Genomic DNA, 12,967 nt, shown 5'->3' with positions numbered 1-12,967 from the left:
GTGACAAGTTGACCTTGAGCTGGTTGTGTGTGCCTTGGGGGCCAGGAGAGACAGTGGGATGCATTCTTCCTGGGGTACATCAGGAAGAATGTGGCCAGCAGGTCAGGGAGGTGATCCTGCCCCAGTTTTTGCTCTAGCGAGGTACATTTCAGGTGTTGTGTTCATTTTTGGTTTCCACAGTTGGAGAAAGTTAAGGAATTACTGAAGAGGGTCCAGTGAAAGTCACAGAGATGATGAGAGGTCTGTGGCATCTCTCTTATGAGGAGAGGTGGGATCTGGGCCTGTTTAGTCTGGAGAAGACTGAGAGGGGATCTAACTAATGCAAATATCTCCAAGGCGGGTGCCAGGAGGATAGTGCCAGATTCCCCTCAGTGATGCTCAGTGACGGGACAAGGAGCAATGGCTATAAACTAAAACACAAGAAGTTCTACCACAACAAGAAGAACTTTAGGCTGAGGGTGGCAGAGCACTGAAACAGGTAGCCCAGGAAGCTCATTCCCTCTCTGAAGAAGTTCCAAACCCACTTGGGACCCTTGTGTCACCTGCTCCAGGCTGGAATGCAGGATGGCAGTGGGGTTTGACTCAATGATCTTCAAAGGTCCCTTCCAACCCTGGCAATTCTGTGATTCTTAATAAAGGTACTTGCAAATGAATCCTTCACTTCTTTGTAAGGTTTATTTCTCAAGAATTTTTGTTAGTGTTTAGTCTCTTTTCCATTTTTTAAATACTGCTGCTAGAAGATTAAAATGGCATGAAGGAAGTGTAATGTATTCTCCAGTTGTAGCACCGGCTTCCATGATCCATAGTGATGGGTTATTACAGCATAACAAAAAAACATGGATTATTTGAAATGTTCTTGATGATAACAGTAGCTGAACTAGTAAACAGGAATCATGTGTTTTTGACTTAGAATCCCCATAAGTTATGTTCTAAAACCTAAAAATACTTGTTTGTGAAATAAATTGTCAATGATTAGTCTGTACAAAGGAGTAATACATTCACTCTTGAAAGGTGAAGTTTTATGTTTAAAGATTTAAACCATATTTTGTGTTCATACAGAACTGCATAAAATGTGGATTTGACATACGTGTTAAACTACTCCTTTCAGTTGAGTTTTAGCTTATTGCCAACCCAGAGAGAAATTCACCTTTTGGTTGCTGCAGTGTGGGCCTCCACCTCACAGTTCTCTTCAAGGATGTGCACAGCTATTACGGTGTTAACATGTTGAAGCTGTGTGGGAAGGAGAAAGTCTTGCATGTTCGTTAGAACCATGTATGTTCTAAGTTGGAAGGATGGTGAAAGGTCCCAGGGCAGGGGTGGAGAGAGGAGGGTCATATCCATTACCTCCATCCATTTAATTTTGCACTATATAGCAGGTACAGGCTAGGAGGAGGTTCAGCCAGGGGAGAGAATGCTAGCAGCAAGTCTACATGCAGATGCTGTGTTCATGTGCTATGCTTCTAGCAAGTGGCAAGTCTGTAATTCCCTCTCTAACCATTCAGTAATTTTCTGTACCTGTGCAGAATTGAGCACAGTTAACTCTGTGTTCTGAAATATTTAATGTTCTTCAGCTGTTTAGAGTTAGCAACTTTAGGTATATCCTTTCCTGGTTTGAGTTAGTGTTTTTGTATAAACATTAAAGAGAACAAGTTTGACTAAAACCAAAGAAGGAGTATTTTAAAGTGTATTGGAAGTCTTTCTTCAATTGTAAAATAGAGACAACTAAAACAAAGATCTGAGTATTTCAGGTAGTCTTAGAGTATGTAAGATGAAATTTTAAAATATATATTAAAAAACCTGATCAAACAACATAAAACCAAACCATATTCCAAACCAAACAAAACTCTCAACCCAAAACCAAAGAATCAAGAACCAAACAGAACAAAAGATTAAAAAAAGTCAGTATTCAACGTTAGATGGTGTCATATGAGATCCATTAGACTACAATCAGAATTTCATAATAGATATGATTTCTATTTTAAAGTAATCCATTAAAATAGCCCAAAATTAATGAATATTCTCATTTCCATCACTTTTCTTAGTCATCAAAATTGTGATAGAAAAATTTATTCTTGCCTCTAATTAAAATGCTTATATATAATCTGTGTCTTAAACTTATTTATTCTTGTAAAACTTGCAGTGTATACTATGCAGTTTTTCAAAATCACTTAAATTCATTAAATTGAAAGTTCTATTGGCATGTATTTGTAATATTTGATAAAGAAAGGAAATTAGTGGGTTTGTTGTTGGGGAGGTAACAATATACTTAAACATACTAGGTTTAGCAGATTAGAAAACTATGCTGTGGGTGTTGTGGATTGCTTTATAAAATGAGGTCTAATAAACATGTTGCCTGTTTGCATGTATGTTTTCTTTAACTTTTTGAAGTGACATAGCCAGTTGATCATATTTTGAATTTCAGTAACTTACTGTAATGAGTGAATTGTCAAAGTGCCATTACCAATGGTAGCAGTACTTCATCCTTCCTAAGACTGCTAGCACTGTTTTGTTTAAGCTGCCCAAAGCTTATTTACTGCCCTTTTCTATGTAGTGCCTGAACAAATTGTCTTTTCAAAACTCCCTGCCATTAATCTTGTTTGGGTTAGTGAATCAAATAGTTTGCAGTAAGTCATCCATTATACTTTTTTGTGTTTAAAAAAGTAATTCTATATAGTTTATATGTTCTGAGAGCTTTTACTTTAAATTTGTTTGACTGAGAGGTAAGGCTGACATTGATTATTATTTGTTAATCAAGCAGTGCCACTGCTACCGTTTTTGTAATCTGGGAGAAAGATGTGTATAGAGAGTTTGCTTTCTGTTCTTGAGTTGTTTCCTGTACTCCACATATGTGGCAAGGGAAGAACAAATATTTTTGCAAAGTAGGATCAGTATAATTTTTGAATTCTTTCTTACAGACTGATTTTTTTTTTTAATCAACTCTATATACTCTTGATTTGTAATGCATCTTTAGATAGCACAGGATTAATTTCTCTTTGAAAATAAAATGCCTATATTGAGGGCAGTGTTGGTAGAAAAGTAGGAAATTGTTTTCTTTCCCCTAAAGCAGTGTTTGAATTCATACTCTATTACCTTGTTTAAATTGCAGCTCAGAGTGCAGTGACGGAGAATGGTCTACATCTGTGCCTTCCTATTTTACTGCTGTGGAAAAAGAGCAGTCCTCAAGTGATGAAAGCTGGGAGACTGTGTCGTGCAGGGAGGAGCATGACCCTGGTGTGCAGAGGAGCAGCGGTGGTGTGAAAGAGGAGAGCATAGACTTCTGCTTCCAAGAAGGGTATGCCTTTATTTTATTAGCTCACCTCCTATAGCTTCTGGCTTTGTCAGTAGTCAGGTACTCACATAGAATAACACATATTATTCAGAAAGAATAATATCTGAAAACAGTTACCATACTAGCAGCAATCATTTGCCTACATCACAATAATCTGAGTAGTTGTATGCATTTCAAATCAGGGAAAATATGGCATTTCGTGAAAGCAGTTCTGTGTAATGAAAAATACAGAAACTGTGAAAGTGCATTGAGATGAAGTGTCAATATGATTAATAGATTTAATGTATTGACTTTAAAAAGCCAGTTAGGCAAGTTAATTGTTAAGATACACATATTACATAAGTATCTTTTGATACTGCTTAGTATCAAAAGATTAGGATTCCTTGAAAAGATCTTCTTTATTTCTCTGCTTTATTGCTTCTCCTATTCCATTGCTGTTCCTTATTTTCTGCAGTCCTATCAGTGATTAAAGTGAACTTGAATTACTTGCTTTAAACTTCTTGCTAGTAACTTTAAACTTACCTTATTTTTCCAGTCATTCAGTATTTTATAAACTAAAGGGAGCTGCCTTTGCTATAGGGCAAAATTAGTAGCAATATACAGCTAAGAAGAATGTGCTTGTCTTTTTTCTAAGCATCTAATACTGACTTTAGTTTGGATCTTTATAAAGCAAAGGCCACACCTAAGTGTTCTTTCAGGTTCTTCCACTCCTAGGTACATAGTACCTATTGCCAAGCAGTCCAGTTTGTTGTTAATGCTTTTTTAGTATTCTCCACATGCTTGGGTGTTGGAGAACTACTGTGATTTCATGAAAACTTTGACAACTCATCTCTTTCAGAGCAACAATAATGGAGCTGTGTGCTTTGTAACTTTCTTTGATATGAACAGTATGAAAATGTATGTATCTTTAACATAATTTCTGTTTATTTTCCCTTTTGTAAGGGAAGTAGGCTACACAGCTCCATGACTGCATCCAGGTGACTTGTGCTCCTCTAAAATGTCCAGGAATGAGAGGAGGCCTTATCTTGCAAGATAGCTTCTCTTGCAAGTAGTATGTCTTCACCTTTCATTCAGGCCAAGCTTTGCCATGGAGGCTGCCCTGGGATGTCAAGATCTTTTTTCCTTAATGCCTTTAGGAACTTGTAGATAAATAAGAAAATGTTTAGTACCAAATCTATTAGCCTTGGCAGGGATGCTGGCTGTACTAGGGAAAATTCAAAGCAAACTCCTTACTATACTGCTGGCTTTGGCCCTTAGCCAAAACTTTGCCACAGAATCATGGGTGTTACTAAATTCTGAGTCTGGAACTGATACACTGGGAATTTCTTGAATTTTATGGCAAATGCTAAATTTCTAATCTGTGACTCTAGGGTCTGGGAAACATGACTGTTTAGTCTTTGTGTTATGTGTGGCTTTTGTTTATGTTTTGTTGCTTATGTGTTTGTTAATTCTCTTAGCTTTTTAGTTTTAGCTTTTCATTTATTAATATAAAGGGAGCAGACATTCTTGGAGGAAGGTGAAATTCCTTGGTTACAGTATCGAGAAGAAGTAGAAAGTAGCAGTGATGAGGAAAACGATACACTTAGCGATTTTGTGCACCTTGGATTCTTCTTGTTGGATGGGAATAATAACCTTGAGGATGACTCCAGCGTGAGTGAAGACCTGGATGTGGAATGGAGGTATGCATTTGATAGTTGTCTGCTTTAATTTCAGAGGCGTTGTAGTTACTGTTTCATTTTCTATGTAAGATGTTGAAAGTACTAATGGCTATGAGTATGCAGTTGCTTCAAGGACTAATAATCTCAGTTTTAAAGTTTAAGGTATTTCAAGTTCCATATATCTTCTAATGAGAGAAAAGGGAATAGATTTGCTAAATCAGGCTGTGATTTGAGAAAATTTTGGTGCCCTAAATATGCAAAGTATGTGTCTATTTTTAAATTAAATTTTCAAGTAGAAGTGTAACAAAAATAAGGCAATATAAATGTAATCAGCATTCAAGTCAGTCCTATTTTATAATTGGTCTTTTCCTCCTTTGAAACTGGTGTAAATTAGTCATTATAAATCTATTTTATTTCTCTTTGAAATGCTGTGCATTTACCTAATATTATCATAATTTTGAATGCTTCACTCCATTTTCTGTCATTAGATTACTGAAGGATATTGCAATCAATTTATTGTAAAAATGCTGCAAATACCAGGAATAAAATTATTGGAGCCACATTCAAAATAGTATACTGTATAACGGTATAATGTGTTTGTTTTAGAAAGTGATAGACAAAAGGTTTTCCAGTGAGAGACATAACACTTGCTCCCTTCTGGATATTAAAATATAAAGTCGAGTGCAGACGTACCAACGCGGTTGTTTTCTCCTTGTGAAGTTATATTGTGGAAAAGCATAAAAGGGACTAATGCATGAGAGTCCAAACGAGAAGCAAGGCATGTTCTTACACTATCAGGCCGTAAGCTAGCAGTGGAATTGTGTGATACGGACAGAAGCTGTGTTTTAAGTGTTGGAGGTTAGCCTTAGTAAGCTTCCTAGTTACTAAAACCAGGAACAAAGATGTTGATGGTCAGTTAAGTTTTGTCTGCTGAGCATATGCAGACCTGAACATCATTTCACTTGTGCCTGTTCTAAGATTTGATTTCTGAATTTCTAAAAGAGAACTCAGAGGAGCTACCGAGCCATGAACTGTGACATGTGATGTAATCAAAATCAGATTGTTGTAAAACAACCTTAATAGAGTACATATGAAACATCAGCTGAACTTATGCCCTTTCACAATGTTCTGAAGTAAATACTGTGGCAGTGTGGTACCACTGTGCTGGGACCTGGAGTAGGGAGCTGCAGAACTGCCTCTGAGAGGCTGGGGCTGCCCCATGTGGGACGCAGCTAGTTCCAGCTGGCTCTAGTGGACCCACCACGGGGTGGGGACTCTGAGAAAGTACTAAGAATGGATAAAAAATGCTGAACAGCAAGCAGCGTGTGAGACAGAAATGAGGATGATGTGAGAGAAGCAACCTTACAGACACCAAGGTTAGGAAAGAAGGGGGAGGAAGTGCCCTAGGTGCTGGAGAAGACCATGGTGGAACAGATGCTGAAGGAACTGTGTCTGGAGAGAACCTGTGCTGGAGGAGTTGGTGAGGGACTGCAGCTTGTGTGCAAAAACCATGCAGGAGCAGGGAAAAACACCATGAGGAGAAACTGCCCATGGACAGACCACAACTCTTCTTCCTTCCTCTCTGCCCTGCTTGGGATAGAGGAGCTTAAAGGGCTCAAGGATGCAGGAGTGAGGTTGAGCCTGGAAATGAAGGGATGGCTAAGGGAAAGGTGTTTTAGTTTTTGTCTTTGTTTCACACCATTCAAATCCATTTTTGTTGGCAATAAATTCATAGAATCATAGAGCAGTCTAACTTGAAAGCAAACTCAGAAGATCATATGGTTCAACCTTTCAATTAGATTAAGGCTTTTCCTGAATTGAGTCTGTTTTGCCTGTGGTGGTGATGGATGACTCATGGCCCTTTTTCTTGGCCCATGAGCTTTTAATCTTATTTACATGTTCATTTGAGATAGGGGAAGGAGAGATCAGCTGGCTGGGTATCTGGCTGTTTTTAACAGGTGATGTGCAATAATTTGCTATATGCAGACTTTGTGTTGTAGCTATTTATTTTGAAAATAAGACCATGTTTCTTAACCCATATTTTTCAGACTACTTGATGAGTTTGGTGATGGCCTAGGACTTGCTCAAGCCATTCCTTACATGGAACCTCAATTTCTCACATTTATGGCACTAGAGGGACGCTTAGAAGCTGTGGAGGTATTAAAGTATTATTGATGGTCTTATATCAGTGAAGTTGTGACACAAAGATTTATAGTTGAATCCTTTTTCAACTTAATCTGAAAATCAGAAGAGAAAGGGAAAAAATACTTTCCTGTGTTAGCTTGAACTTTTGTGTCTGCAAACATGAAAATACATCTTGGAAGTTCTTTTAAAGGATGTACTATTCTACGAGTATAAAGATACACCATTTAATTTCAAACAATTTTGCCAAATTCTCTACATAACAAAAAAACTTATACTTGAATCTATGCCTGTGAATTGTCCTAGCTTTTTTTTTTTCTTCTGCAAGAGTACATTTGGATTTCTCAAACTTTCATTTATCCGTAGAAGACTTTCCTATGTTTGACTTCTTGACTCTATGTGTTTTAAATTTTAACAAAAAAAAGTTTTAAAAAACCCCACCCAATAACAAACAAACAAAAAAACACAATCAGGAAAATATACCATCTGAAAGAAAAAAATGCCTTTTGTCTTTACTTTGTTCTATCCCTTTTCACCTCTCTAATTTTGAATAGACCAGAGCATATCAAGAACCAGCATGGTAATGATCTTTGTCTTTTGTTTATTACTTCAGGTTGGTCAACGTCAGAGCGAATATAGAGCTAGCTGAAATCCGCTTTGATGTAGTGCAACAATTCTTGCACTGGTAGAAATCTCCCCTGCAGAGTATTTTTCAAAATAAGAGTTAAATGATGTGTAGACATATAATATGGTATTACAACAGCTGAACTGAATGCTTTGTGGGTGACCTAAGTATAGGGTGGCAAGGGGTAGTTTGGCTGCTAGCAGCTACTTTGAAGGGGTGAACAGGGCAGGCTGTATGTCATCGTGTGCTTGCAGGCAAAATACCAAGGGCACTTTGAAATACTCTCTAAAGCTGGAAGACAGTGGAACAATCATAGATAATGTTTTTTTTTTTTCCATGGATATATGCAAAGTCTATGATTTCCTGAATAAGCTTCCCAGGTCTTTTTCGAGGCAGTGGAAGGGCCGTTCCCTTAAGTTGGCAGTCATGCAGTTTCCAGGTTTTGACATCCCCTGAGGTAGATCATCATGGGATGATGGGAGGTCATTATTCATGATCAAGTATCACAGGGCCTTCTCCAGCTGTGTAGGATCTTGTTAGCATTACTTATTTAGAGATACTTCATTAATGTGGAGAAGGTCTTTTGATATCCTTATTGTAAAAGCAGTATTTTGAAGCTGTATAGAGAAAATTTTTTCTCTTTTATAGCTGCTGTTTCTCACTTCATCAAAAAAAAAAAAAAAAACAGAACTGCAAAAACAGTTGACCTCTTGCTTTGCACCAAAGCAAGAGGGTCTGTGTAGAGAGAGGAAACTAATCCCATCTCTTTTATCTGCACATTAACACTTTAAGAGGAGACTGAGTTTATTATGACTCTTAAGTTTTTCTTTCTCATTCCTCTGTAACATTTGCCACTCTGTTAGAAGAAATGTGTGCAGTCCTGTCAGAATGACCTGTAGAAAGGTAATCCTTGGTGATTATGTGCATGGCTGGCTGAGGAGATGCTGTAATTATGTTTGTGTCACCAGGAACAGAGTCACTGAATACCATTAGGATGACTGCAGAGGTACCTGTCATACAGGGCACTGCAAATGCAGAAAAGCCAATTCTTTCATGTAGCACTTGTGCCTGATAGTAGCACATAAGGGTGTGAAACTTTATGGTGGGCATAGAAGTCTGGCATATTTGGGATTAGGCAGCAGAAAGTGGTAACTGAGTTATAAAAGGAGGGGTTGTATGGACTGTGACTACATGGACAACAGAGGTTTTGAGTGAGAATTCCAAATATTCCCTTCAAATCTCAAGAAGAATATAGAGTACATATTTTTCCAGTGTGAAATAGTTACTAAAATTGTTCAGAAAATATGAGCAAAATAATTTACTGTTGTTTTGAAATACTTGAAAGCTATGTGACACAATAAAGCATCCAAAATTCAAGTGTATGTTAATTGGAGGTGAGGGAGTGGGAGAGATCTATCCCAAATAATTGTGACTTTGGAGTTTTGAGGTAATGAAAAGTATTAGATGCTTGTTTGAATACTCATGCTGGATATAAACAGAAATTTGACATGTAAGTAATATTGCAACCTTCTGTATCCCTGGGATCTTACCTAGTTTTTCCATGTGTAGTAGTTACTGATTAAGCATAGTATTTTTACCTACAGTTGATTCTCAGACCACTGCAGTTGGAGCAAAAACCAAATACAAATACTAAAATAATCTAAATGTTATTAAGGTAGTATTGTCTGCTGTACCAGAATTTGATGGGTATTATCTGTAAAATTGGAGCAGTGTTCCTGTTTTGTAGGGGAATTTGCACACTGCACTAGGGATAACCCCAGGTTTTCCCTTAAACTGACATATTTCTAGATAAGAATACATGTAGCAGTAGGAGCTGCAAATATTTCTTACCTCATGCTGATCTCTCACTGCCATAAGGGTTTGACTGTAGGTATGAAACTGCTTGCTTAGATCTGTGGTAGTGTGGTAGCTTTAGCTACCTTGTCACTGTGATCCAAGTCCAGGCATGTTTCCAGGTTGCAGCTGTAGTAACTTCAGGGAAAGTTTAAGAGGAGGTTAAACCTGTGAAGAGGTTTCTGTATAATCCAGTGTTTCTCTAGTATATGGAGGTTTTTAGTTCAGTGTATTCCCAACATTACTTCTTACTAAGAGTTTTATGGCCAACAAAGTAAATAATTTTTAAGCTGATTAGATCAGTAAGTAGTTGTACTTAAAGAATGTGACTATTTCATGCAGGGTGTGAACCCAGTGCTTCTATGTTCTTGGTCCTTCAGTTTCAGTTTGTTTGCTGTTCAAACAGGTAGTGCATTTCTCAGCAAATATAACCAAATATTCTGAGTTCTGTGATTTTAATCTTCTTTTTCTACTGGATATCCTTTCAGTGTCTTACATGGTTGAATGTATGATGTACACAGCAAATAAGTGCAGCAAATGTGGTGTAGACTTGTAGTCTTAAAGATTTTATATGGTAAAAAATTTGAGTTTAAAGAAAGGTTACTTCAGAGCATTTTGTTTGTTTTAAGATTAGAAATATCTACATGGATCTTGGTTTTTTTTTATTTCTTGAAGTTTACACTGTTAATGTAGGCAAGGAACTTAATATTTTTTGTAATTCAACAGTTGAAGCCAGGAAACAGAGTGATGAGGCACTTACTTTCAGAAGTAAAATGAAAGGACAGTTTTAGATTGGCAAGCTTTATTACATTTTCAATTTGCTGTCTTTTCTGTAACTTTATAAAATTAGCGAATGTTCATTGTAGATAAAGTTGTGACTCTGTCCTCATACTCTTAAGAATGCTTTAAAAGCAAGGCGTTGCTGTTTCGGCATTGTTTCATCTCATTCATTATAAAAAAAAAAATGGTGTTATGGTTAGTTTGCTAGACATACCTTCCATTTAAAAAAATACTACTGCTAGAATTGGATTCCTTTTCTTGCTTTTTTGTTTGTTTTGCATGAAGTGTTAAATTTGTGAGTAAGAGAACTTGATCTCTTCTTACCCCTTTCAGACTGCTCTGGCACAGTTGGAGTCTCTTACATTTGATGTTGAGCAGACTCATCCACCAGCTACGAAAGAAACCATAGATTGTCTGCCACAGATTGTTGTCACAGGTGACTACAATGGTATGGAAAAATAATGAAAAAGTAATTTCCCCAAAATCTGTAAGAACAAGTTCAATTTTCTCTAATACTATAGATGCATTATTTAGGTATACTTACTGCATCATTCTGTCTTCAGATCTTTTGAATCTGAGTATAATTTTGATCCATTTGGAAAACTAATCTTTATTGGTGTTACTGTGACTGTACTTTTCAATCATTGGTGATACTGTTGATAATATATATATTTTAATTTGAGTTCATCTTAGATGTAAAACAAGGTAGTAATGTTTTTTCTTCATCATGGCTTTAGGTCAAGAGCAGTGTTGTACTATCTGTTGCTGTGATTTTGTGGAAGGTGAAATCATAACAGAGCTACCCTGTCATCATTTGTTTCACAAACCTTGTGTAACTCTTTGGTTACAGAGAGTAAGTACTACACGATTGGTAGGGGATCTGTGGGGGAGTTGTGTGTTTTGTATATTTTCCTGGGAAGAACAACTTTACCTCTTTGAAAATGTGAGAAAAATAACTGGCTGGTGAGTTTATGCATTATGGAACCAAATCCAAGTGTTGAAAGAAATGTATATTCGTACTCACTTGAAGGGCAATTTCTTTAATAGAGGGAATATTTCTGTAACAGAAAACATGTTTTCCTTTACTAAGAATGAAAAACATGGCTGAGTTGTAACTTGTTTAGATACAAGAAAAGCTTTCTTTACTATATTCCTACCTTGAAGTAAACACCATGGAATCATTTTCTCTGAGAAATGCAAAGGGTTTGCTCTGGCTTACCACAATGTCAGGCCTGTTTATGGTGACAGCTGAGGCTGGCAGGGGAAATACTGAAATGCTTGTAGGTTAACTGTTTTAAAATTACCTGTAGTAATTTTATATGATACTAGATTTCATTTTCATGATCTATAATCAATTTCCTTTCAAATGCCTTAAAAAGGCTTGCATTATGTTGAAGCTAGACTAAAACCCCCATGATTAATGGACTGGTATGTTTTTTAAGTTGCACTTGCACTCTTCTTTGTGTGCAGTGCAAGCCTGGACTTGGTAGTTCCCAATGAGCTCACAGTGTAACACAATTTTCTCAAGAGTATAAGAGAATGATTGATTGTACCATGAGGGTCCTATCAGAACACCTCTAGCAAGGTGGGTTGATAGGTTTATAATTTTTTTTACCTTGATAATGTTGATTACCGTATTTATTTTTCTTGTTTTACACATCATGTGCTTTTTTTCTGTTGTCACCATAAACTGCTATTGTTGAAAACTAGGACAAAATACTTCCTTTTAGATTTGGGCTGTACCTGACTTATTTTTAATTCTTGCCTGAAAAAAAATAGTCTCACCTGTAGAATTAATGCTGTGAAGAGCAACTTGGAGAGAACCTGCATTTTCTGTGTAGCTGCTGTAAAAACAAAACAAGTCTTTATTCTGAGTTTGTGTTAGCTGTCAGCTCCACATAGCTGTGCTGTCAAATTTGAGTTTGAAGTGGTGCTGTTGTAGAGACCTTAAATACTTTGTAAATAATAACTTTTAGCTTTTCAGTAGAATTGAATGCAAACTGTGCAAATGACCTGGGTTTTTTTTTTCTCTTTTTGTAGTCGGGAACATGCCCTGTTTGTCGTCATGTGCTTGCACCTGTTCTTCCTGAAGCAGCTGATGACACTGTATTTTTTATTTGATTGATGTATCAGCATCTTCTGTTAACATTGCTACAGGACCCTCAGACTAGGGTCAGAAATAAAAATCTGCCACCAAAATAAAAATGTAAATTTTGCTTGTTTTAATAATAATGTGAAAACAATTCAGTATAAAATATTAATGTATTGTCAGGATTGGCTTGGGTTGGAGGGGACTCTAAAGATGATCTGTCTCCAGCCCCCCAGGGGATCCCCCAGGGACATCTTCCTCTAGACCAGGTTGCTCCAAGTCCCATCCAGCCTGGCCTTGAACACTTCCAGGGCTGGGGCATCCACAGCTTCTCTGGGCAACCTGTGCCAGGGCCTCACATTATGTCCTAATATGTAATCCAAACCTACTTCCTTTTAGTTTGAAACTATTCCCCCTTGTCCTGTCACACACCATTGTAAATAGTCCCTCTCCATCCTTCTTGTGGAGTCCCTTCAGGGACTGGAAAGCCGCAATGAGGTCATCTCAAAGCCTTCTCTTCTCCAGGCTGA

At 37.2% G+C, this 12,967-nt stretch overlaps 1 protein-coding gene across 14 annotated transcripts in view; it reads left to right on the top strand.

The window, feature by feature from the left end:
* PJA2 (praja ring finger ubiquitin ligase 2) overlaps window positions 1-12,553 on the top strand; it is a 31,853-nt gene extending 19,300 nt beyond the window's left edge. For 10 of the 14 annotated variants that reach the window (XM_019005295.2, XM_015653397.3, XM_015653396.3 and 7 more), the window contains 6 exons: window positions 3,107-3,292; window positions 4,783-4,968; window positions 6,996-7,104; window positions 10,682-10,796; window positions 11,086-11,201; window positions 12,389-12,541. In XM_019005295.2, the coding sequence (XP_018860840.1) occupies window positions 3,107-3,292; window positions 4,783-4,968; window positions 6,996-7,104; window positions 10,682-10,796; window positions 11,086-11,201; window positions 12,389-12,469 (793 nt within the window). In that variant the 3' untranslated portion in view covers window positions 12,470-12,541. Of the gene's footprint in view, window positions 1-3,106; window positions 3,293-4,782; window positions 4,969-6,995; window positions 7,105-10,681; window positions 10,797-11,085; window positions 11,202-12,388 lie in introns of all 14 variants that reach the window. The other 4 variants (XM_033520411.1, XM_015653389.3, XR_004500453.1 and 1 more) reach the window with 4 other exon arrangements.
* Window positions 12,554-12,967: the final 414 nt, after the last annotated feature.

Source organism: Parus major, chromosome Z (genome assembly GCF_001522545.3).
Source record: "Parus major isolate Abel chromosome Z, Parus_major1.1, whole genome shotgun sequence".
Lineage (NCBI taxonomy): Eukaryota > Metazoa > Chordata > Aves > Passeriformes > Paridae > Parus > Parus major.
Note: the sequence above shows the minus strand (reverse complement) of the source record. Positions and strands in the feature narration are given on the sequence as shown.